General features: G+C 42.3%; 1 protein-coding gene across 2 annotated transcripts in view; it reads left to right on the top strand.

The window, feature by feature from the left end:
* Positions 1-23839, top strand: part of LOC306925293 (mannosyl-oligosaccharide 1,2-alpha-mannosidase IA) — a 249564-nt gene that overhangs the window by 221360 nt on the left and 4365 nt on the right. The window contains exons 5-10 of one of the 2 annotated variants that reach the window (XM_079504034.1): positions 4328-4422; positions 8721-8844; positions 9127-9220; positions 11392-11507; positions 16866-17085; positions 23531-23703. In XM_079504034.1, coding sequence (XP_079360160.1) covers positions 4328-4422; positions 8721-8844; positions 9127-9220; positions 11392-11507; positions 16866-17085; positions 23531-23703 — 822 coding nt within the window. Of the gene's footprint in view, positions 1-4327; positions 4423-8716; positions 8845-9126; positions 9221-11391; positions 11508-16865; positions 17086-23530; positions 23704-23839 lie in introns of both variants that reach the window. The other variant, XM_079504033.1, reaches the window with a different exon arrangement.

Below are 23839 nucleotides of genomic sequence, written 5' to 3' on the forward strand. Positions count from 1 at the left end.
ATATATACAGTTAATATATGTGTGTGTGTGTGTGTGTGTGTGTGTGTGTGTGTGTGTGTGTGTGTGTGTGTGTGTGTGTGTGTGTGTGTGTTAGGCTGCGCAACAGTGACACTTGGTTGTGCAAACAAACCAAACGCAATTTTCGTGCTCGGACAGACCCAGCCAGCCAGGGACAAACACGGCCTTGCCAGCCAGCCAGAGACACACATAGCTGGAGGATAAAAATATGTTCTGGATTAATGAAGTGAAACGGCATTCAGGCTGAGTGTCAGGCTAGTACAGTGCAGTGCAGTACAGTACATGAGGCTTGTGCAGTGCTACAGTATATGGCCTGTGAGGAGCTGCGTAGATGTCAGTCAGAACACTAGGGACCAGTGTGCATATTGAGGGGAGGGATTTATGATCTGGGGGCCTGGTAGTGTAGCTTGCGCCCTGCTGTGTGATAAATCACAGAACAGATGCCCGCCAAAGGGCTTTTGCAGTAATTGATACCCACGTAAATTATAAAAAAGCAAACAAGAATAAATAACTGCAAAATAATCACAGTTTGAACCCTATCGTGTGTGTGTGTGTGTGTGTGTGTGTGTGTGTGTGTGTGTGTGTGTGTGTGTGTGTGTGTGTGTGTGTGTGTGTGTGTGCGTGTGCGTGTGCAGCGTTGCGCGTGTGCGTAACAGAGACTGTATATTTGCTTTGCTGACGGCATGGATGAGAGTCATTAGTTATCCCTTTAATTGACTATATTCACATGCCAGACGTTTTGATCTTATGGTTAGCATATACCTCCCTGCCCCAAGTATGATCATGTGATATCTGATCAATAAGAAAGTGACTGAAGGAGAGATGACAAGCACACAGATACATGCACACAGATACATGCACACAGATACATGCACGCACGCACGCACGCACGCACGCACGCACGCACGCACGCACGCACGCGCACAGAGTAAATACATGTTCCATCAAAGCCAGCTCCTGCTATATTGATACCGGCAGAAATAATGAGGTGTGTAAATACACCGTGGGCCTTTTCCCTTTTCCCAGTAGAGAAGACAGACAGACAGAGCAGGGCATTCTGGGTAACTAACCATAAAAAAATAGATGCCTCATTGGCCGCTGCAATTCATTGGAGCCATGTGTCTCCAACGTAAGGCAAGCGGAAGTACGGAAGGCACACTGCGTCGCTGCCACTCAAGTGATTCCGGGACTTATCAGTTCAATCCAAGGGAGCTTTATTGACACGAGGAAACAAACGTTTACATTGCCAAAGCAAGTGCCGCTGGGAAAGAGGGAGTCGCGCCTCTGATTGGCCTACCGAACTTCCCCTTCTGTGATGCTTTGCAAGGAATCTCGGGAAAGCTTGCCTCCCTGTTGCCTCCTCTCGAGAGACATGCCCCAGAGCCGAAGGAGGCGTCGACCTTTTTATGTCTATGATCAGGCCCCCATGCATGGTACATGGGTACATGCATGAGCAAAAGAGCGCGCAGCTGGGGTTTAACCCATTTTGACCTGAGATCAGATTCTAAAAATGTCTTCTACATCCTGACAGTTTTCTGAAAAAGTTATGTTTCTATGTCAGTCGTCAGTCATTTAAAAAAAATAGCAGACCTACAAGCTCATAGCGCGCCACTCGGTGGCGCGCTATGAGCTTGTAGATCTTCTATTTTTCAATAGCTAAAGCATAACATAATGCTAACACAAAAAGGGGTTCCCGCCCAAAATGGGTTTAACACAGAACGATCGTTCATGAATCGATTCAGGTGCGTTCATGGAGGTTAGCACTTCCGCATAAGTAGAGTCTTCCGGGTGCTTCAAATGCCCGTGAGCAACTTCCATTGAAATGAATAGCTAGGGAGGGCGGGGCAGTCCACCCTACTCCATGGGGACAATGCATGTAGACTCTATACAAATAAATACATAAATAAATAATGCCATCATGGCAACCTCCCACTGTGTTGCTCTACATTGTAGAGCAACACAGTGGGAGGTTGCCATAATGGCATTATTTATTTATTTATTTTTGCTGAGTACCATTTGCTAAATAGAATTTAATCTGTGTCAATTACAACAAGACATGGTTCCAATTTATTTTGTACCTCTTGAAAACATTTGTGTGTGTGTGTGTGTGTGTGTGTGCGTGCGTGCGTGCGTGCGTGCGTGCGTGCGTGCGTGCGTGCGTGCGTGCGTGCGTGTAATGTGGGCAATATGGGATGTATGAATATTGAATACACTGAATTATCTCAAAAATGCAGCTTTGACTTGTATGCCTGGGATTCTATGCAGCACCAAAGCACTTTGTTTATAATGTGTGTGAGCAAACCATGCCAGGGCTCAGGGTAGTTTCATTTTTTTCCCTTTTGAAAATGACCTTGTAGCTGCCAGCCATTAAATTGGCACTTGAAGCACGTGCAAAGACTGCATGCATCCAATATTTTCAATTTTTGCATATTTTTTTAAACACGTTACTTTGTAGGTGAACTTTGATGGAACCTTTGGTTGTATAGCTACGAGGCCATGAAATTAATCCTTGTGGCACGCTATATGAGCTTGTAGATCTGCTTATTTTGAAAGATCCTGAAAGTGTGTGCAAATCTTTGAATATGCGTGTATATATTAATTTAAATACATTTTTTAACTCAAATCTTTGCTTCCGGAGGATTCTGGCACAAAACATTTTTGAAAATGATATGCATTATATATATATATATATATATATATATATATATATATATCCAAATAAATTTGTTCTGACATATTTTTTGGGGAATCCCTACAAACTAAAAACATATCACCTGATGGCAATTAATTAATGGAGGGAGATAGCACACACATTGTCCACTGTGTCTGTCGCCGGAAATGGCGAAATCTCCAAGACAAACCATGTCAGAGGGAGATGTTAACAGCAGAGATCCATGGTAAAATCACCGTTCCAGTAGTTTATATAGTGGACGAGGCCTGAGTTGAACTCAGAGCAGAACCACATAGAGTCTGAAATATGTCAGTCCTCAAATAACTTTGTTCAGTTCGGCAAGACATGCTGAAGCTGGGGTTGGGGGGGGGGTACAACTTCTTTTGAAGTATGCGGCAGGCTTAAACCTAACATCTTCTGACAAACAAAATGCATTTGCAAACTGGAGATATTATAGCTAATGCTTCATGGAGATGAGCAAATCTCCCAAATTCAGGCCAAAAATCGACCCATAAAGTAATAGCATTAATAATGGCAATAATAATCCCAATAGTGGACGTATTTTTTGTATCACATTATATATAGTCTTCTCTCCTTGCTCATATACTGCTGAGTCACTGGTAAGATATATTCTCTCTCTCTCTCTCTCTCTCTCTCTCTCTCCATCCCTCTAATTTAAATTTCTGCTTTGTCTTTTCTGAACCCTCTGGGTACGGTCTACCATTTCTAACTGTCTCTTTGGTCTCCAACGCACATTGTCTGCCTTCTGCTACGTCTGTCTAGCCTTCTCTCTCTCTAGGGTTGAACCCCCCACATCCCTTTGGCTCAGTATTGCTATCGCTGTCTTTCTCTCTACTGTTTATATTTATATTTTGTATCAAGCCCTCTTTCTGCAAGGTAACACAGAGTTGGTGGCCTGTTGCAACTTTATTTCTTAGAACCACCTGTGAAGAGAGATTTCTCATTGTGCTGTTGTAGACTACTTTGAGATGCTTTAAATCCTGTTAATATAAATATAAAACTATAGGCTTTAGAGATATTTATAGGCTAACCCCTGTATTGGTACTGCATTCTGTATAATATAGAGAATGCAGTACCAATTCAGGGGTTACCTCGCAATATTATTAGGGATAGGGATTAGGGATATTGCAAGTGAGCTGTCTAGGAAGAATATTGCGCTTAAAACAACGTTTCTGCTTCGGGTTTACGATAAATAGTTGTTTCAAGAAGTTGATAGTGTTGTCATCACATTTCATTATAAACAAAAGGAAGTTGGCTGTATTGTTAAGATGCAACAATAACCCGACTCATCAATGTCCTCCAAAAGCCAATTTTACAACCAAAAAAGCTGGTTGATTTTGTTTTTTTGGTGGTTGATTGAGAAGTAATTGTTCTACAGTCCCATAGTGCGTGTGTAAGAGATGTTTGTTGAGAGTGTGGATGGGAAATAAAATTGTACTCAGTTCTTTAAGAATGTGACTGAATTATCCTTGGGATTGTGAGTGGGGGGAGGGTGGGATAGGGGATTGAGTTTTTTTTTTTTTTTTAAAGAAGAAAAAAAAGAATGTGACTGAATAATTTCTTATATTTGTGCATTTCATTGAATTCGTTCTCCTCTCTCGTTTTTTTGTCTCCTAGATGTACAAGAAGAAGGTAATGGAGCTGGGAGAGAAGCTGCTGCCTGCCTTCAACACACCGACGGGGATACCACGAGGTGTTATCAACCTGGGGAGGTGAGCTTTGATACCAGCCAGCCCTCACCTCCAACAGCACTCTGCGAATCCCTCATAGAACACAGTGTCAGCTTATGAGGTCAGACCAGACGTTAGTGATTAGAAAGAAGCCATGCCTGTGTTCGCAATATGTTGGTCTTGGCAACACGTGCCTCTTCGTCCTCGAGGGCCAGCCCCTGATGTAGCGAACTGTGTTGGGTTTACTCGTTCAGTGTCTCAGCCACATGAAAGCATGAGTTTCAATGTTACAGGGATATCGTCAGGACGGGAACCCCTTTTGGTGTTTACCCGTTCAGGACGGGAACCACTTTTGGTGTTCTTGATAGGCCTATGTAGTACATTAGTAGCATAACATTTTTGTAATTTTTGAATTAGTATTTGAACATTTTCAGAAAACATAGTTCAGGATTTAGAAGGCATCTTTAGAATCGGGCTAGTCCTAACTGGGTTAACCCATTTTGGGCGGGAACCCCTTTTGGTGTTTTAAACATTATGTTATAATTTAGCTATTGAAAAATAGCAGATCTACAAGCTCATAGCGCGCCACCGAGTGGCGCGCTATGAACTTGTAGGTCTGCTATTTTTGAAAAATCGTTAAAATGTGCCTCAAATCTTTCAGAAAATTGTCATGATTTAGAAAACATTTTTTTTAAATTTCGACGTCAGGCCTGAATGGGTTAATATGCAGTGTTATTATTTTTGCAGAATGCCCTTTCCCGTCTCTGCACTGCAGTGGTGTTAATACTAATGTTTCACTACACATGACCTTTGCTCTGACTTTAGGATTGAATTGGCCACGCCGACAAAATGTCTGTGTCTGTTTGAGCAGACAGAAAAGAGGGGCAGAACAGATATTCTTGTATGATGCGGTTAAGCACTCAATTTCTTTTCAGATTTGACAATCCAACAAGGAATATTGCTTATAACCAATAAGTGTTGAGGGCATGAAGGAAAACAATATCTGTCAAAGTGATGAATGGTACAATAACAGAAGGCTACTACTCTGACATTCAAATCACCTCCTTCTAACTATACCCTCTGTGTTGCCTCCTCATTGTAGATATACAAACATGGAGATATGCTCATTCCAACTAATAGTTATTTTCTCTTCTCTCCTGGCTAAATTATTGATGTACTGTAAATACTTTGACATGCAATCCACAATTCCTGCCTTTATCGGCTTGTATGCGCAAGCATACAAGCCGACAGCATCTGACAGCATGATGATATGTTGTCAATACCCGTCATTTAGTGTGAAATGTCCCTCGTTTTCACAGAGAGCTGGGTTTGCAAAAAGGTCTTTGTGAAGTAAAGTCAGTGATGGAAATAAGCTGTCTTCCTTCTCACTCGCCCTCTTTTCCTTCTCATTTTGTTCATCTAAATCTTCTCAGAAGACTCACTGGCACCTCTACCATCCACCTGCTCACAATTAACCTGCCAGCTTAGCTGGACATCTGCTGGCAAATTTAATTACCCTATTCTACAATTAGTTCCCGCAAAGTGGGCCTCCAGTACAGATGGGTGGGGAGGAACCGGCCTCCCTGTTGTGTGGTGTATGCACAAAGCCATACATTACACACAGATACAGGCAAGCATGTGTGCATGTGCAACTGCAAACGTCCAGACAAAGGAACACACAGACATTCTCTCGATGCCCTGCGTTTTACAACAAATGCATGACTTTTTGAATCAGGTAGGCCGACACTGAGGCGTTGAGGCCCGTGAGGCGTGACCGAGTGAGCTTCAAGGCAAGCGAGTGAGCTGATAGTGCCCACACTGAGCAGCCCAAGGCCTCGGGCATCGACGAGTGCACCGGTGTGTCTGCGGTGTAAAAGAACATTGTGAAATTTCTTTGCTGTCGGGTAGAAACCTCATATTTCCATATTTATACTTTGTAAATGTAATCCCTTACTATGTCTTCGTACTATATCTGTAGCAGAAAAGTAGCAAAACTTTTATGATACCAAACTCACAACGCATTGTGATGCAACGTACGAGATCGGCAATTGTTTGCTATTTTGGAACATGTTTGAAAGTGAAAATGTTTTAGCATGTCTGTGGGTTTCATCAATAATGAACCAAACATATTAACAACAGGTTGTGACTAAATAATAACCACATTGGATCGATTGGAAGCTTATTTTTTTTCCATTATCTGAAAAGTTACAGTTTTGGACATACAAGGTTTCTTCCTGACAACAATGATTTAAAAGTCCATTTCGGCCCTCAGTCATCTGTGTTTGTATTCTGTAGCCCTGACAGTAGCTCCTGACAGCTACTGTCACGAGCGGCAGTAGCTCAAGAGGAAGGTAGCCTTGTTCGACCCCCAGTTTCTCCTGGACTTGTGTCGGAAGTGTCCTTGAGCAAGATTCTGAACCGATGAGGATACACTGTTTACTCCCTAGAGCTGCTGGGGACGGTATGCTAAGTGCTGCCTCAGCATAAAAACTAGGGGGGGGGGGGACCTTCTACCTCCCCGAGCCAGCCAGTGTATGCGTATTTGTGGTTTGTGGTGCAAAAAAAAAATCATTTTTAATATATCAATGTCTCAGAAATGTCTCAATATAACAACGGGCCGATCGATACCACTCTGATGAGTGTGCATTCATATGATTTACAAACTCTTTAATTCCCCCTGTGTCCCCAATGTCCTCCCACCCCTGCCCCCGCCCCCGCAGACTTTCCCTCTGCTTACATCCCTCCTCTTAAAACAACATTAGGACCTGAGGCAGATTCTGCGCCCTGGTTTGCCAGGGTGATGGCAGTTTAGAGACCAGGATTACTGCATGTTTTTAGTGAGAGTACCAACCCTAGGGGACATGGGGAGAACATGCAAACTCCACAAAGAAAGGCCCTTTTACCAGCCACACCATGGGCACTGATGACACAGAGGAGAGAACACGCCCCAAGCGCCCACAGGGTCCCCAGCGGGAATAAAACCCAGGACTTTCTAGCTGTGAGGCGACAGCGCTACCGACTGCGTTACCGTGCACCCAAAAAATACAGTTAAACTTGGCGTTAAAGGCTCGATCCACTCTGGGAGATGTTCTCTGAATTTTGTCGAAGAAGCATGCTAAGCAAAATCAGGGAATGTTAGCAAAACCCCATATTTAGACAGATCAAAAGGTGGAGGCTGGGGTGGAGGAGTTAGCTAAGCATCAGCGGATGCGAAGCAGGCAGCAAGACTGTATCATGCATAATTGCTTATCAGTGCTGCTGTGACAACTGAATTTCCCGACTTTTCCTGTCTGTCTGTCTGTCTGTCTGTCTGTCTGTCTGTCTGTCTGTCTGTCTGTCTGTCTGTCTGTCTGTCTGTCTGTCTGTCTGTCTGTCTGTCTGTCTGTCTGTCTGTCTGTCTGATCTATATAAAATAGAATGCATTACTTTTAACTTTCCTACGATTACACCAAAAACAGTGAGAATAACTAAATTAAATACAGTAATACACCTCTGATTAGCCATATAGTCTTAGTATGTTAGCTAACATCGGCTGAACTGAGGAAATTAAATCTATTGCAGGCCTTAGTTGAATCGGAATAAGTGTTTGAAGCTGCAATTCCAAATAGCCAAAACTTAAAATAGATCATTAAGCTCTGGACAGGTGTGCCTACTGCCCTTTCCAGCTCTCTGCAGATGTAGATGGTTATCGATCGCCATCTGAAAAAGCAAGTACGCCTCTCGCCCAAGTCTGCTCAGTGCTCAGCTCTATCACTCTTACAATATGCAGTGTCTGAGTACTGACTGAGTAGCGTCTTCCCTATGCAGCTGTGGCCCACACTGCAGACAGTGTGATGAACAATGCAATATCTGTGTGAGTTGTCCCTATAAGCAGCCCATGGATCAAGTGGATGAACTGTTGGACTGTCGGTGGGAGGCAGTCTACAATACATTTCTACAAGTAATATTGAAGTGTCTTAGGAAGTCAGAAATTACTGTAAAACATTTCCCTCTCTAGTAGCTATGTGACATACAGTACTGTACCACAACAATGCACTGTAGGCTAACAAGTTGAGTCACTCTGACAGTATGTCAAGCGTTTGCCTCTGCCGACTGAATTTTAGAGCACTTATCTCACCATAGTATACACACTGTCATTCATTTGCATATAATTCTGCAGGTGTCAAACCTGTTGCTTTTTTGTAACCACTCTAACCACTGTGGCTATCAACATAACATCCCTTATCTTTTTTCATAAGAAATTAGGCCTACAAAATCGTGTGTGTGCGTGCGTGCGTGTGTGCATGAGTGTTTGTGTATGTTGATGGTACTCACTTGGTGTGGTGTCGTTTCTGTTGCAGTGGCACCAGTTGGAGTTGGGGATGGGCGTCCGCTGGGAGCAGCATCCTGGCGGAGTTTGGCACCCTTCACCTTGAGTTTGTACACCTGTCCGAGCTCACTGGCAACCCCATATACATAGAAAAGGTGAGCCACAATGACTGTATTAAATGCAGTATATTCTGGTAACTGTAACTATGAAACCGCCTTGCTGAATGTTTAAGGATGCATTGCATTGAGAGCTATTGATTTGATTGTGTTGAACATCAGTTGTCACTGTGCACTGTATAGTACGTATTATGTGTGTATTTTTACCAATTTACTGCATGTGATGCTTTTCTTTTCAGCCCTGAGGAAGTGATACAATAAAAATATAATGATGAAATCTGACACTCATGTTCTATGGTTTCTCCTGTGGTGTTTCTGTAGGTGATGAACATCCGAAAGGTGCTGAATAAGATTGAAAAGCCCCATGGTCTCTACCCCAATTTTCTCAGTCCAGTCAGTGGCAACTGGGTCCAGCGTAAGTACAGAAATGTGTTTGTTGTATATGCACACCTTGTCTGTGCTGGAAAAGCCAGTCGAGACCCTATAGTACATCAGTGTAGCAGTGTGGTCAGCCACTTGACCCATGTGGGTCAGGATCACAAGAGCAGCCTGTTATCACCTTATGAAGCACTGCTTACGTTTCCCATGTTCTTGTCTCCCATTTATGGAATTCTGCAGTGACTTCAGCAGACCTTGAGCCTCACTTTTCCAACTTTTTGTAGAAGAAGCCCCCCCCCCACAAGTCTTCCAGCCATCTGTCCATTCATTTTCATTTTTAATAGCAAGATTATAGTGACTGCAGTATGAGGGTTATTAAAAAGATAATGAATCCAATTACCTGGGGAAATTGAATCTTCCATTTTCACCTGAAAGGAGGCGAGAGAACAGGCTCTGCAATACTAATCTAAGTGATTATGGGAGCTAATTGTTGTCGTAGGTGACTGTGTACCGAAGCCAGCCAGATAAATAACAGAGAGGAGGGAAACAAAGAAAGTATCGGCAAACTGCAGGGTTTTTTTTTTAGCGATGGACACAAAGCATTCGCTCCAAAGCTCTCCGTCTTTCTATCTGCCTTTGTGAAGGACAAACATAAAGTTCCCTCTGATAACCTTGCAGGGGAGTGTGTGTCAATGTATGGAGTGAATTGTTATGATATGAATGTGTGCGTGTGGGTGGATGGCCATGCACACCTCCACTGCAATATCATATTCAGCTTGTTGAAGTGGAGTTCAGTCGAACGCCGCGGAGGAGGGGGAAATCAACGCCCACCGGCCTTGTTTTTCGAGTTTTGAGTGTGTTATGTAATATGGATTTTGCACAAACTTCCAAACTGTTTTCAGACTGCCCACCTCTGTATTGATAGAGCGTGGGTTTGCAAAGCAATATGTACACATGAACAGAACAGGTTATCCAGTAGTGTCAAGACAATGAAGACTGCAAGAACCAAGGATATGCCATTGTACAGTATATACGACGTTGCTCTTGCCTCTTACAGAAAATCTACTTCATACATGCACAATAATACACCAATCTCACCCCAATTAAGACCATAGTCTTAATGTCAGATTTCGTAATGTGTCTGAATATATACAGTGGCTGTAAAACCGACGTAACAACTTCAACAGACCTGACTTTTGAGTAAAAAATGTAAACCCAGGTTATCCAGCCTTTCTACTATAGCTATGCGTGTAAATTCTTCATTCAACGTATTGCTGTGACCTTATAGTAATCGGTGTATTAGTGTACTGAGAACTGAGAACTTCATGCATTCATCCTATTATATTTGGTATATGAGTATTGCACAGAATTAGCCCTTCGCTAAGACCCTCCCCAACCCATCCTTGTCCAATAGGTACGTGCAGCGAGGAGACAGGGCATGCTGTCCTTCTCCCCCATAGAGATGCATGTTAAATGACGGGATTTTCTCATATAAATAATCGATCATTTCAGTAGCAAGAGCATCAAAATGTCTTCTAAATCTAGTCTACCAGGCCTGCAGTAGGCTATGCACTGAACAAATTTGCATGACATTATTTAAATAAACTAGAAATACGAGGAAATGACAGAGGGAGAAATCAACTTTTAACAACTACCCGACAGGAGTTTTCATGTTGCACAGTAAGACGACGGTCATTAGTATTATTGCCATCATCTTGGTGGGTCAGGCGTGTAACTTTCCTAACGTTAAGCCATGTATATGTTCAACAACACAGCCATGCAAAATAACATTGACAGCTATGAGGTGGCGAAAGCTTGACCTGCATAGCAACAGTTGCTAAACTATTTGGATTGGCATTGGACAATCGCTTTTTGGGGTGGGATTTAGCGAATTCTTTCATGAAATTTGGATGGCTCTGATACATTTAACAAAATCAGACATAATATAATAAAACATAAAACATATAATACAACAATACAAGACATGATTGTTAAGATGTACACAACCCATCCATGCAAGACACTTTCAGTTTGGTAGTGACTGGCATTCAATGCTCTTACCATTGAAGGAAATGAACTACTGCTAGCCATCTTGATGATGGAACAGTGTGCAGCACTAGTTAATTAAGCATCCAGCAAAAAAACATTAGGTTTTTGTGATAGTGTTTGGTTTTAACCACTACCCACACCGCCACCCTTTTCCCTTAGATCATGTTTCCATTGGAGGCCTGGGGGACAGCTTCTACGAGTATCTGATCAAATCCTATCTGATGTCAGACAAGACGGACGAGGAGGCTAAGAAGATGTACTACAGTGCACTGGAGGTATAGGCAAACTGTAATCTTATATTGTACACAGAGACAGGCTGTTCTTACTGCCGACGGAAGGAGAGAATTAGTGGATGGAGTTCAGTAGAAATTAGCCATGAAATATAGCATGTAAACATATACTATTTAGTGGACGCTGTCATCTGACGTGCATTACAGCAGGGGTTCTCAACCCGTGGGTCGCGACCCCTCGGGGGGTCGCCAAATTATTTTAGGGGGTCCCCAAATTATTTTCAAAAAAAAAAAAAAAAAAAAGATTTTTTTTAAAATTTTATTTTCACGATTTTTCAAAAATAGCAGACCTACAAGCTCGTAGCGCGCCACTCGGTGGCGCGCTATGAGCTTGTAGATCTGCTATTTTTAAATAGCTAAATTATAACAATGCTTAAAACACCAAAAGGGGTTCCCGCCCAAAATGGTTTAAGGTTATTATAGCAGTCAATTTATATTGGGGGTCGGGAGGGGGCGGGGCGGGGGTCCCGAGACGTTGCCAAAGCATTTTCGGGGGTCCCCGGCCAAAAACGTTGAGAACCCCTGCATTACAGAACCGTTGGTTCATTTATATTGGCACACTGGCCCCAGTGCATGTGAGCAGATTGGTGGGAGAAGCTCTGACCTTATCAGGCCAGAGAGGTTCCTGGGAGTCTGAGCCACATTTGCTTTGTGACTAGTAGACAGTAGGGCATTAAGTAACTAGTCGACTATTCAACTAGTCGACTAGTAAATCCACTAGTCGACCTTGTTGGTACTAGTTGACTAGTTGATAAGAAAGAAAAAAAAATCCCTGATTTTGTAGGCATCAAGATCAGGTAGATTATAGTTATAGTCACCAATGTACACAGTTTTTAAATATTTATATATTTTTTATATATATTTTTGAGTGGTGCAACCACTCCAAGGAACAGGAATGTCCATCCTAACCTATGTGACTATGTGAAGAGTACCAGTAGGGGCAAACGTGGCACTGTTGTGCCAGAAACAGAGAGAGAGATGTTGCACTGTTGCCTGCTAATTACAGAGAGAGAGAGAGAGAGAGAGAGAGAGAGAGAGAGAGAGAGAGAGAGAGAGAGAGAGAGAGAGAGAGGCAGGGGGAGAGGGGAGAGGGGAGTTGCACCACTCAGTTCACACGGGTGTGATTTTTTTTTTTACATAATAGGTAGTTAAACAACTAGTCTAAACTAGGCAACTAGTCAACTAGTAAAAATGACTAGAAGTGAATGCCCTACTAGACAGAGAAATGTTATATCCAGATGCGATCACATCAGGTAAGATACATGCACTGTAAAAGCATGTGTATCTGAGTGCACATGTTCAAAGTGGCTATTACCCCCCCCCCCCCCCCCCCCCACACACACACACACACACACACAACCATATAATTACTAATATGCTGATATTTCCTTTGTCCTCATCGTAGGGTCAAGCCAGAGGCAAAAGTACTAATTACAGTCATTACCCAATCCCCTGTAACATGGTGTTTAAAAACGATAATGACCATGGGCGTTCTATACTACAGGTTTTGCTGGAGATATGAGGCAAGTCAGGAAACGTAAAGCAATCTGATCAGTCACCAAGTCGCTGTTAGTTCTTGGAAGTGGGCTTGGTGTGTAATTGCTTAAAGACATACTACATGTGCTGTATGTACAGGGATCCCAGGTGTAAGCACAGGACAATCTGGTATTCAAATCAAGTTAGATTACTAATTAAAACACTGTGTTGGATGGACATGATTATTGCAGATAACAGCTAACAAGGATGAAACTCATTGGTTTCAGGCCTCAAGGAGTGTATGAATGGAACATGTTCATTAGCGTTCATTCTGTAGATCATTGTTATAATTGCTTGTCTGCTCCTCATGTGTTATGATGTTTTTTTTGTTTTTTTGTTTTTATTATTTATTTATCATATTTGTTTTAGGGAAAATGGTATCTCTATAATACTGATTATGTTTTTTTTTTTTCTTAACCGCTGTGCCAATCCACAGGAACAGTTTGTCAGCAAACAGCAGTATGAAATCCCATGGTTCCATGTTGAGTAGTTATTCCTACACTTTTTTTGTGGCCAGTTGCATAAAACCACTGAGGTTGCTCTTAAATTTGCAGCTAAGTATGCCTTAAAACTGTGTATAAATTCATTATAGGGATTTCCTTAGGATGTTTGAAGGGGAAACTCTTTGATCTCTAATGTTTGCCATACTTACTTCTGTTTCCCCTCATGCGTTGCTAGACCAATCTCTAAAAGGCACACTGAAAATCTCGTTTTTTGTTTGGTTACTGTCTTACCCATGACAAGTCTGGTAGTTTCTTACTCTCCGCATACTGTATCTCCAAAGCATTCATAGCCTATAGTGTTTTGCAACTAAAACCTGTCTTCAAGTTCAGACATTAACTGAGTCTAGGTTTGACACAGGCCACGCAACTTGGACATGTTGTGACGTCATATGCCGAATCAGAGCCGAATCTCACTAAATGCATACATTTAAATACATTTGTCAATGAGAAGGTATGCAGGGTCGTTGCGTGATACAAAACCTCTATGAGGAAGTGAATGGGTTATGCTTTCAGGAGGATCAATTGTATAAATGTATCATATTGTATATACTGGAATAGAAAAAGAGGGCAAACAGAGAAAATATGAAGGCGCTAGAAACTCCTTTAGGGAGGTTTTTCTAGGGAGAATAAATATATATTGAATGGGGGCGGTTTTCCTGTGGTATTAAACCACACTATAGTGGATTTGACGATAGGGAGTTAAAAAGTGCAATAGAAGAATAGGAGGAGATACCAAGACATATTCTTCTAAATCTCTACAGAACTTGAACAGGACCTTAAACGATAAACTATTTTGGCTTTCCTTTTCTTTTTGTATTCTCTTTGTTGTCCATTTGGCAGAAGCTACTGTAACTAACACTGACAAGAATGCTACCACTTTCACTTTTAAAAGATGATGATGTGAGTGAAGAATAAAGTTTTGCCCCAGCCAATTAAATGTAACCATGGTAACTGAAGATTTGCCTATTACAACAGTAACTACTGTACCAAGCCTTAGTCTACTCTAAACATTTAGTTAAGGAGACAACTTGTCTTACAGGCTTCATGCAATATGCTCCCAAATTAAATGCAGTTCTTATATTAGCTAAGGGAAACATTAGGGACAACCTCAAGTTTGAAACTTAAGGTAGTGTATGCACTTGTGGTGTTCTTGAAAGTGTGCCCTTCAAAACGTTGTAGTGAAAGATTTGTCTGAAGAGACAGGCGCAACACGTTCTGCTTCTATACATCAGCGTTTTTTTTGCCATTGATACTGTCAATCATAACTCTCTCTTTAAATGCAAAATAGGGTAGTAGCCAAACACAATAAGGATGAGAGACAGAGAACGGGAGAAAGAGAATAATGTTGAGTCATTGGGAATCGATCCGGAGAAGATGTCCTTCTCTGTTCTTTCCTCTAAAGGAAAAGGAAGGTAAACAGTGGCTGAGCACAAAGACAAATTAAGTCTGGCGGGAGACATGCACAAAACATCAATATGCACTTTTCAGAAAAAATGTTCTTGTTCAGTTCTTCTTTGCATTCATTTATCTTCAAAGGTTTTGAACTATAGAGCTCCCTTTCCCGGGATATAGGATTCTTAATGGTGCCTGACTTCAATTGAGCTCAGCTATACACATAAATTATTTCATACCTAGATCCAGACAACGCAAAAGTGGTATGTTAGGATAATCTTCTATGTGTGCATAGGCGTTGTACAGTATGAACATACAGTTCATACGCTGCATACAGTTGGTTAAGGTAGATCATAATACTGTAAAGACCCTCAGGAGCACACAGTGAATTGTGCTCCCATTTTTTTTTATTGTACACTTCTGTTCTGAGTTCTGTCCATGTGTATGCATACTGTAAATATAAATTAGTACCCGTGCGTATCCAACCGAGGGCAGGGATACTGTATCATACCGAGGAATTCAAGGAATGACTTTCCTGAGGTCGGATAATGAAAATGCTGAGTGATAATTTCTCACATACAGAACTTTATTTATTCACAGAGACAACAAGAAAATAGATCTTAATTTGAAGTTTGAGTTCACCCACTAAGTCCTGTGGGAATTTTGGGGCAATTTCAATGCTCGACCACCTTGTCTTCACTGCTCTGTGAAAATGGGAACAAATATGACGTGGATGATATAACTTCTTTCAGCAGCCAAACCTATTTTAATAAACTATTTAAACCTATACAGTACTTCATTGAGTCTTCATATAACCCATGCACCAGGGCCTATGCTCAGGGGCAGAGTGGCCCGGTAGAGCGGCCGGATGGAAACTTGGGGTTCCCATTTCGATCCCGAGCTCCCCCAGAGTTAGTGTCTTAAGTGTCCATGAGCAAGACACTGAACCCCTAATTCCTCCCGATGTGCAGGTTGGTGCCTTGCATGGTTTCCTCCACTACGGTGTATGAATGTGTGTGAATGTAATGTGAATGTAATGCATCTATGTAAAGTGCTTTGGATAAAAGCCCTATATAAATGCACCATTTACCCCTCTACCAAAGCTCTTTGGAGAAAACCACAGATCTACAAACTGTTCCCCTATTTTTGATGAATGTTCGCCTGTTATGGCATGGCCAGATTATGGAATGTATGGTTCCAGTGGTTAAGAAAGCAATGTACTGTACTTCGCCTTTTTGCAGTAAACACAGCCCCAGGTGGCTTAAAACAATGACACAATGCTTGTGTGCCGGCCTCGCCATTCTGTGAACTGTCAAAGGTTTTCTGCTCGTTTGCTTCCTTTGTGCCTGGATAAACTCCAGTGTCTCCCCAAACATGAATTCTACTAAACTATAAGCAACCGTTTTTCCCATGTGAAAATGTGACTTTAGCTTCCATTGTTTGGTCAGCTAACATGCAATCCCTTGGGGTAATATAGCAGCAGACCAATTACTTATTACCAAAAGTCAAATTAAAAATGTGATTAAATATATATATATAATTATATATAATACATTGGCAATTGTTAGTAGCATGTAACTATGTATTGGCATAAATTATTACTTCATAAGAATTTTCATTGGGATCTACTGTGGTGACAGTCCAACAAGACAGTGGTTGTCTATATTCATTATATGGGTGACAGCACGGCACATGCTTTGTGTCGTGCCTATGCCGCAGCACAGCCATGCCAATAATCAAGATATACTGTAGCACTTGTGTCTTATTTCTTATCTGGCAAGATATTACATTTACTGTACAAGCAGATGGCAGGAATCAGCTCTTCTGGCTAGCTTGACTGGCTACAATTACACGCATAGCATCAGTATGATATATGAACAGCACGGGAACATTGGCTGTTTGTCATCTGCAGGCGATTGAGGCCAACCTGGTGCAGAAGTCGCCCGGGGGACTGACCTACATGGCTGAGTGGAGGGGTGGCATCTTGGACCACAAGATGGGCCACTTGGCCTGCTTCTCTGGGGGCATGATTGGCATTGGAGCTGATGACGGAGCACCAGAGAAGAGACAGCACTACTTGGACCTGGCTGCCGAGATCACACACACCTGCCACGAGAGCTACACTCGTTCCGGTAAGGATCATTTGAAAAGCTGGCATTTAAGTATTATGCATATAGGGTTTATTGGATTCTTTAGGGCCATTTCAGCAGAATAACAAGGGAACTGGCAGTGTATTAGTGTCTGATTGATCACACTTAGATATAGGACAATTCACCTTCCTTACAGCTTCTTTAAGGATTCTGTCGCCCAGGAAAGGCAATCGTAATTCATCCCCAACATGATGTTCACTTTGTTCATTTTCCACTATTCAGATCGAAATGAAATCGCATTTTCAAATTATTGGTCCTGTGCTCATCACAAAGGTGATGAAATTTCATGGTTCATTGGCATTCTGCCGCACACTGTCTGTCTTTTTAAGAGAGAATTTGGTGGCATCGAATGTGCGAAAAGCCAGTCTGGGAGAGCAATATCGTAAATTAAAAGAGCTCTGGGCATTTTAATTTCACCCTGAATAAAGTCGAGAGTGGTTCCTATAGTGTCTGAACCTCAAAAGGCGAACGATGAGTCTAATGGGGAGCAAAAGAACCCAATGTGTCTCTGGTGTGGAATTAAAGTTCTACCCAATTATGTGCTAACATCTCACAGCTGCAGGCAGGCAGGCAGGCAAGCAGTAGCAGCAGGCATTGGGAGTGCTTGTGCCAGTCCATTTGAAATCGATAATCATGCCCTGTTGTAATTCAAATCAAAGAAGAGGGAGATGCAGGAGCTGGTCTGGTTTTAAAGGGAAAAGGGAGAATTCAAAAGAGAGCGGATAAACAGATTGGCAGAGACTTGCTGAGACTGTGGGCAAATGAGATACTGCACCAACCTGGGAGCCGGAGGCAGATCAAAGAGCTTTGATAAGGGTCTACTTGTTTTCACAGGATGTGCCCGAGAGATTGACCAAACAGATGAGAAGTTTAGACTGAGAGTGAGTGTGAGAGAGAGAGACACACACACGCACACACACACACACACACACACACACACACACACACACACACACACACACACACACACACACACACACACACACACACACACACACACACACAGAGACAGAGAGACAAAGTAGAGAGCCAAGAGAGAAAGTAAAGTATAATTAAAAGCTGTTTAAATGTCAGGATCTTTGCCAAGGGAACTTTGATCTCCTCCTCCTATCTCTCTCTCTGACATCTGTCTATGGCCCCGACACCTAAGAGAATAATCTTCACATCTACATCTAAAAGTAATTTTTTCTTCCTCTCTCCTGCTGTCGGGCAGAAACTTTGTGTCTCCATATGTCAAATGTTTATGTTTTTTCATAAATTAATGCCCTACTTTATCATACTATTTGTAACTATTATATAGTGTCACACACAAGCACATGTAGACCCTGTAGATCTACTATAATGTATTGCTATTTTTGAGTGGTGCAACCACTCCCTTACGGAGCTATGTGTGTGGCTGGCTGGCTGGCTGCCTGGGTGCCTGCCTGGGTGGGTATGAGCACGAAAATAGCATGGTTGTTTTTCACCACCTGTGCGCAACCTAACACACACACAAACACACACGCACATATTAACTGTATATATGATGATTTCGGGTGTGCCAGTACAGTACAGTGACAGTACAGTACAGTACAGTAGAGGGACCCCCACACAGTAACTGTCATTTCTCTACCGTTTCGGACGTGGGGCGGCTCACCGGAACCGGGCCGGCACCCTGGCCGTGGGCCTGTGGGTCTGGAAATTACGGGGACCCCACACGGAGTTGCACCACTCACTTCACACAGGTGTGATTTTGAAAACAATTTAACAAAAATTATAAATATTTAACCAAAGCAAAACATTGACAATACCTTGTCACTAAATGGTAACAGTCAGATCCACGATTTCGGTCAAACAAGGTTTTTGCCCGACAGTGACGATTTGCAGTTGTGCTCTGCCTCAGCTGTTTGTGGTTCATCGTCCTCTCTTCACCAAATAAGCCAAAGTGACTCATCACATAACAGGTTGATGGAACACTTTTGATCTGGCAGCACTGGTAAAAGTCTTATCTCCCCCTTCTCTCTCTCTCTCTCTCTCTCTCTCTCTCTCTCTCTCTCTCTCTCTCTCTCTCTCTCTCTCTCTCTCTCTCTCTCTCTCTCTCTCTCTCTCTCTCTCTCTCTCTCTCTCTCTCTCTCTCTCTCATAGCCGTCGGCCAGGTTTCTCTCCGCTCATTAAAAGGGACTGGGTGGTACTTAGCAGGCTGTTGGATTAGCTGCCAGTGGAAGGATGGGGGGAAGAGATTTGCTTCTTGCATGCATTACAGAGTGGAGTGGCTTCTACTTAGCTCTGTCTTTAATACTGACACTATTAAGGCTCAGGCTGTTCAAGTACCCTATACTTAAGCACAATTCTGAGGTACCTGTACTTTAATTGAGTATACGTAATGTTTGATACTTACAGTTTTTCACGATTGTTAACACACAAAAATCGACACAATTTGCACAACATTCACTTCATGTACCTAATTGCTCGACACAATTTGCACTACATCACACTCCCTTATCTGCATTAGACTGTGACTTTCCTTCTTCTTTCCAAAATCTTTTTATTCAGGTTTTTGTAACAGTAGCCCAGGGGCAAGTATTAAACAGACATATAAAATATAAAAATAAAACTCAATCCCCTATCCCACCCTCCCCCACCCACAATCCCAAGGATAGTCGGAAAAACAGTCTGGAGGAAATAAAATAAATAAATAAATATATCTATATACACATATACACAAAAATACATAATTACAAAAGAAAAAGAAAAGAAAAAAGATAATAAAAAGCTGATTTTTCATAGCAGAGCAGATGTTGTTTCTGTTGTGGTTTGGCGTTGGCCGAGGCATAGGCACGGCACACTATGCAGTTTGTGTGTTGTGGTAGAATGTCATAAACGGGCCCCAGGTCTTGTAAAACTTTTTTCTCAGAGCCGGCAATTGAAAACCTTAACATCTCCAACTCGAGACAGGACATTATATCACGAAGCCACTGACGGAGCACGGGCGGGGCAGCATCCTTCCATTTGAGCAGAATGGCACGCCTAGCGAGCAACAAGGCAGACTTTCCTTCTTTACACTCTGATGTCAATTACACACCACCTTGTTGTCCAAACACTACACAAAATGTTCAGTTGTTGCACACACGTAAAATCTCAAAGCATCAACCTACAACACACAAATAGTCAAATCTCTAAACATTCAGGTCTAGTGAGAAATTTGCAATCAGGACTGCAGCATAAAAGGGACTTGAGAGCCTCTGTTTTGTTTGGTGAACAATGGAGAACCTTGAAGAGATCGACAACCAGAGAAGGAGAGGGGTAAGATTGAGAGAGGAGAGGAGTAGGTGGACAGAGAGAAAGAGGAGGAGGGAGAGGAGGACGAGGAGGAGGGAGAGGAAGGGGAGGAGGAGGAGGAGGAGGAGGAGGAGGAGGAGGAGGGAGAGGGGAGTTTGAGCAGGCTGGTTTACAGTAAAAAAGAAAAGAAAAGAAAACATTTTTGGCTGCATATTTGTGTGCTGTTTTATGTTTGACTATGAAAAAGTATAGGCCTACAAAGTAGTAATTTTACAAAAGGAGAAATGGCTCATTCTCCAGTCATTGTCATTCATGTGTGTTCCATTTATATGATTGTGTTTTCAATGTTGCACTTCATTGTGCTGTAAATGCTTGGTAGTGTGCAGCAAATGCTTAGTTGTGTGTACTCAATGAATGTGTGTCATTTGAAAATATGGCTGTGTGTACCAAATGAAAACACGAGTTCCATTTTGGGAACAGTTAAGAGATTTGATGTCAAAGAGTCATCATGAAAAAGGAGTGTCAGGGTTTAGCATGTGTGTGAGGTTTTCTGTGGAAAAAAAAGAACACCTTTTGAGCTGAGGGGTGCTTTGGATATCATGTCCATGGTGTTCGCAAACATGGCCGCACTGTTCGAACATCTCAGACATTGTGCTTTATTAAAAAAATTGAAACCTTAGCTGACACAACAGTAAACAAGTAGACTTGCTTAACCACTCCCCCTTGAAATCCTTACGAGGCTAGTAAACAAGCCGGGCTTCTCATGGTAGTGTTAACAATTCAACTTTGGCTCGTAAATTACCGGGTTGTCAGTCACAGCCAGGAGGATCAAAAGAGAAGTGCTCCTCTCCAAAAGTTTAACTAATTCCAGCTTAAGCGCCAGGGCACTGTGCAAAAAATCGGCGGGTGCCGGGAGTGTTGAATGGCCGACGGCAGATCGTAGCATTTTGATTACAGGGTGGTTACTTGTAACACTTTGGTTACAAGTAACCACCCTGTAATCAAAATGCTACGATTTGGTTACAAGTAACCAAAGTGTAATAGCTACTTATGTGCGACACTGTCATATGACAAAGTAGCTAGGCATTCATTTATGAAAAAACATGCAAATTTGAAGAGATACAGTACAAGGTTTCCAACCAACAGCGACAATATCTTCCTATTAACCTACAGACCTACAGGACAGGTACCTACTGTATAGTATACACACCTGTTTGACTTTTCCCTCACTTGGTAATTATACAAAGACTTGCCTACTGTATCAGACATATACTACAGTATACAGTACACATATGATTTAAAGGTTTATATGTTTTACTCACTTGCTCTCACTCTCACTCTCACGCACGCACGCACGCACGCACGCACCCACGCACGCATGCACGCACGCACCCACGCACGCAGAAAGTAATGAGACTATCTAGCCTGGGGCCCTACTGTCTGTGACAGCTTTTTTATTTCAAGATGATTCTCCTTCCCAGCCGGACGTGGCCACTCTCAGTCCAATCTCCCATTAGGGACCACGAAGCCCCCCCCCCTCCCTCCCATGGTGCAATTTCCTAAAGGGTCCGCTTGCCCTGACATCACATACGATAAACCAGAAAAAAGGTCTCGGCACGGTGGGCCGCAATAGATTTCCAGCATCATGTAACATGTTGTAATACAACTCCCAATCATCTTGTCTTGAAATGTGTGATGCTGCTACAGTAATGCAATGCTACTGCCTTGATGCAAAGGGTACAAAAAATAAGATTCTAGTTGCATCGTGGAGTGGATATCTCGTTGCTGTCGGGTGGAAACCTTGCATTTCCAAAAAAAGGTTCAAGGTTGTGCTTTATTGTTACATCTTGCATACAGGTACATAAGTGTAAACCATATTTTGGTTTGGCTTCCTCCAGACAATGCAGCAGCATAGATAACAACAACAGAATAATGATTAAAAAAAGGAGTATCATCAAATGTACATGTGCATATAATTGCATTGATAGCCAATCTACAAGTGATGCGATGCGTTGTTGTCGGCGTGTAGTTTTTCCACACTCTTATATGATGAAGTATGACCAATCAATCAATTTCCAAAAAGAAACATACAAAGTTGAAATGTGGAGACTTTTTCTGCCCGACAGCACGGGTCTACAATCTACATCTTCCTACAGTCGTGCATTAACCACATGAACTCCCTCCCTCCCTCCCTACAGTATTCTGAGCATAACATAATAGCTGAACATTTGGCAAAAATAGCGCACGCACAAGCTCAGATGTTAGCATGTACAGTAGATTGTCTATTTTCTCTATTTGACGTGCAACTAAGTATAGAGGGATTTGGTTTAAGTGATTATGGGAAGTGGATAATGGAAGAGGTTGTGGAAGACAAGGGGAGGGAGAGTTCCACAGGACATTGAGATAGCGAGGCTAATCTAAATTATGTAAATCATGTCTTAGGTCCTGAATGAAATGCCTCTGTATCTTGGTGATGTTACACATACAGTAGGTGGAAATTCTGTTCGCTTCAAAGCAGGGGTAACCAACCAGGGGTTCGGGAGCTACCAGTAGCTCGCACGAGCCATTCAAGTAGATCCCGGAGTGAGCGGGTGTAAGACTGACAGGCAGCCAGCCATCACTACCAATACACAGAATGTGGATTTTGAATAGCTCGCAGTGATGGCCCCAGACACGTGTATCGAGTCATCAACTGCAGAGTTTGTTTGTTCTCTTGTTTGACCGTTATCCGTTGTGAACTTGTGATGCACAACTAAAAACCCACAGAGCTAAACAGCCTCTCACTCACTACTATACCTGCACAGGCAAGCAGTCTGACTATGGAAAAATACATTTGTCTTAATATTTTGGCATTGATTATCAGTATTTATTCTTATTTAAACTATAGTGTTTGTGTGCACATGCATTGAGCCTGTCAAAGTGTTTTAAAAAAAAAAAAAATAGTGGTAGATCATGGCTTACAATTGGGAATAAAATGGGCTCTTGGGCTTGAAAAGGTTGGTTACCACTGCTTTAAAGGAATGTTTTGATTCACATAAGCGGAACACAGTGGATTTGGTGAATAAAGATTTAGAAAGTGTCCTCGTTACCTCTGATGATTTTGGCAGGATTTCCATCATGTGCTTGTTTTAAGCTTCTTTTGGGATTCTGCATTACTTTTCCCTCTCAGCAACGAAACTTGGCCCCGAGGCTTTCCGATTCGACAGTGGAGCCGAAGCCACTGCGATCAGACTGAGTGACAGGTACTACATCCTGCGGCCGGAGGTCATCGAGAGCTACATGTACATGTGGCGTCTGACCCACGACCCCAAGTATCGGGAGTGGGGCTGGGAGGCTGTGGAGGTGAGATACAGCCGTCGTGTTGATGTTTTCTTAGAGAAATGCAGTCCTAAGAAGTATTCACATGCTGTTACAATGATGTAAAGTAACTGTATGCTTAATGTTGTTTTTTCATTGTGTAAAGCTAATGAGGCTAATG

The sequence above is a fragment of the Electrona antarctica genome, assembly GCF_951216825.1.
Source record: "Electrona antarctica genome assembly, chromosome: 6".
NCBI classification, from domain to species: Eukaryota; Metazoa; Chordata; class Actinopteri; order Myctophiformes; family Myctophidae; genus Electrona; species Electrona antarctica.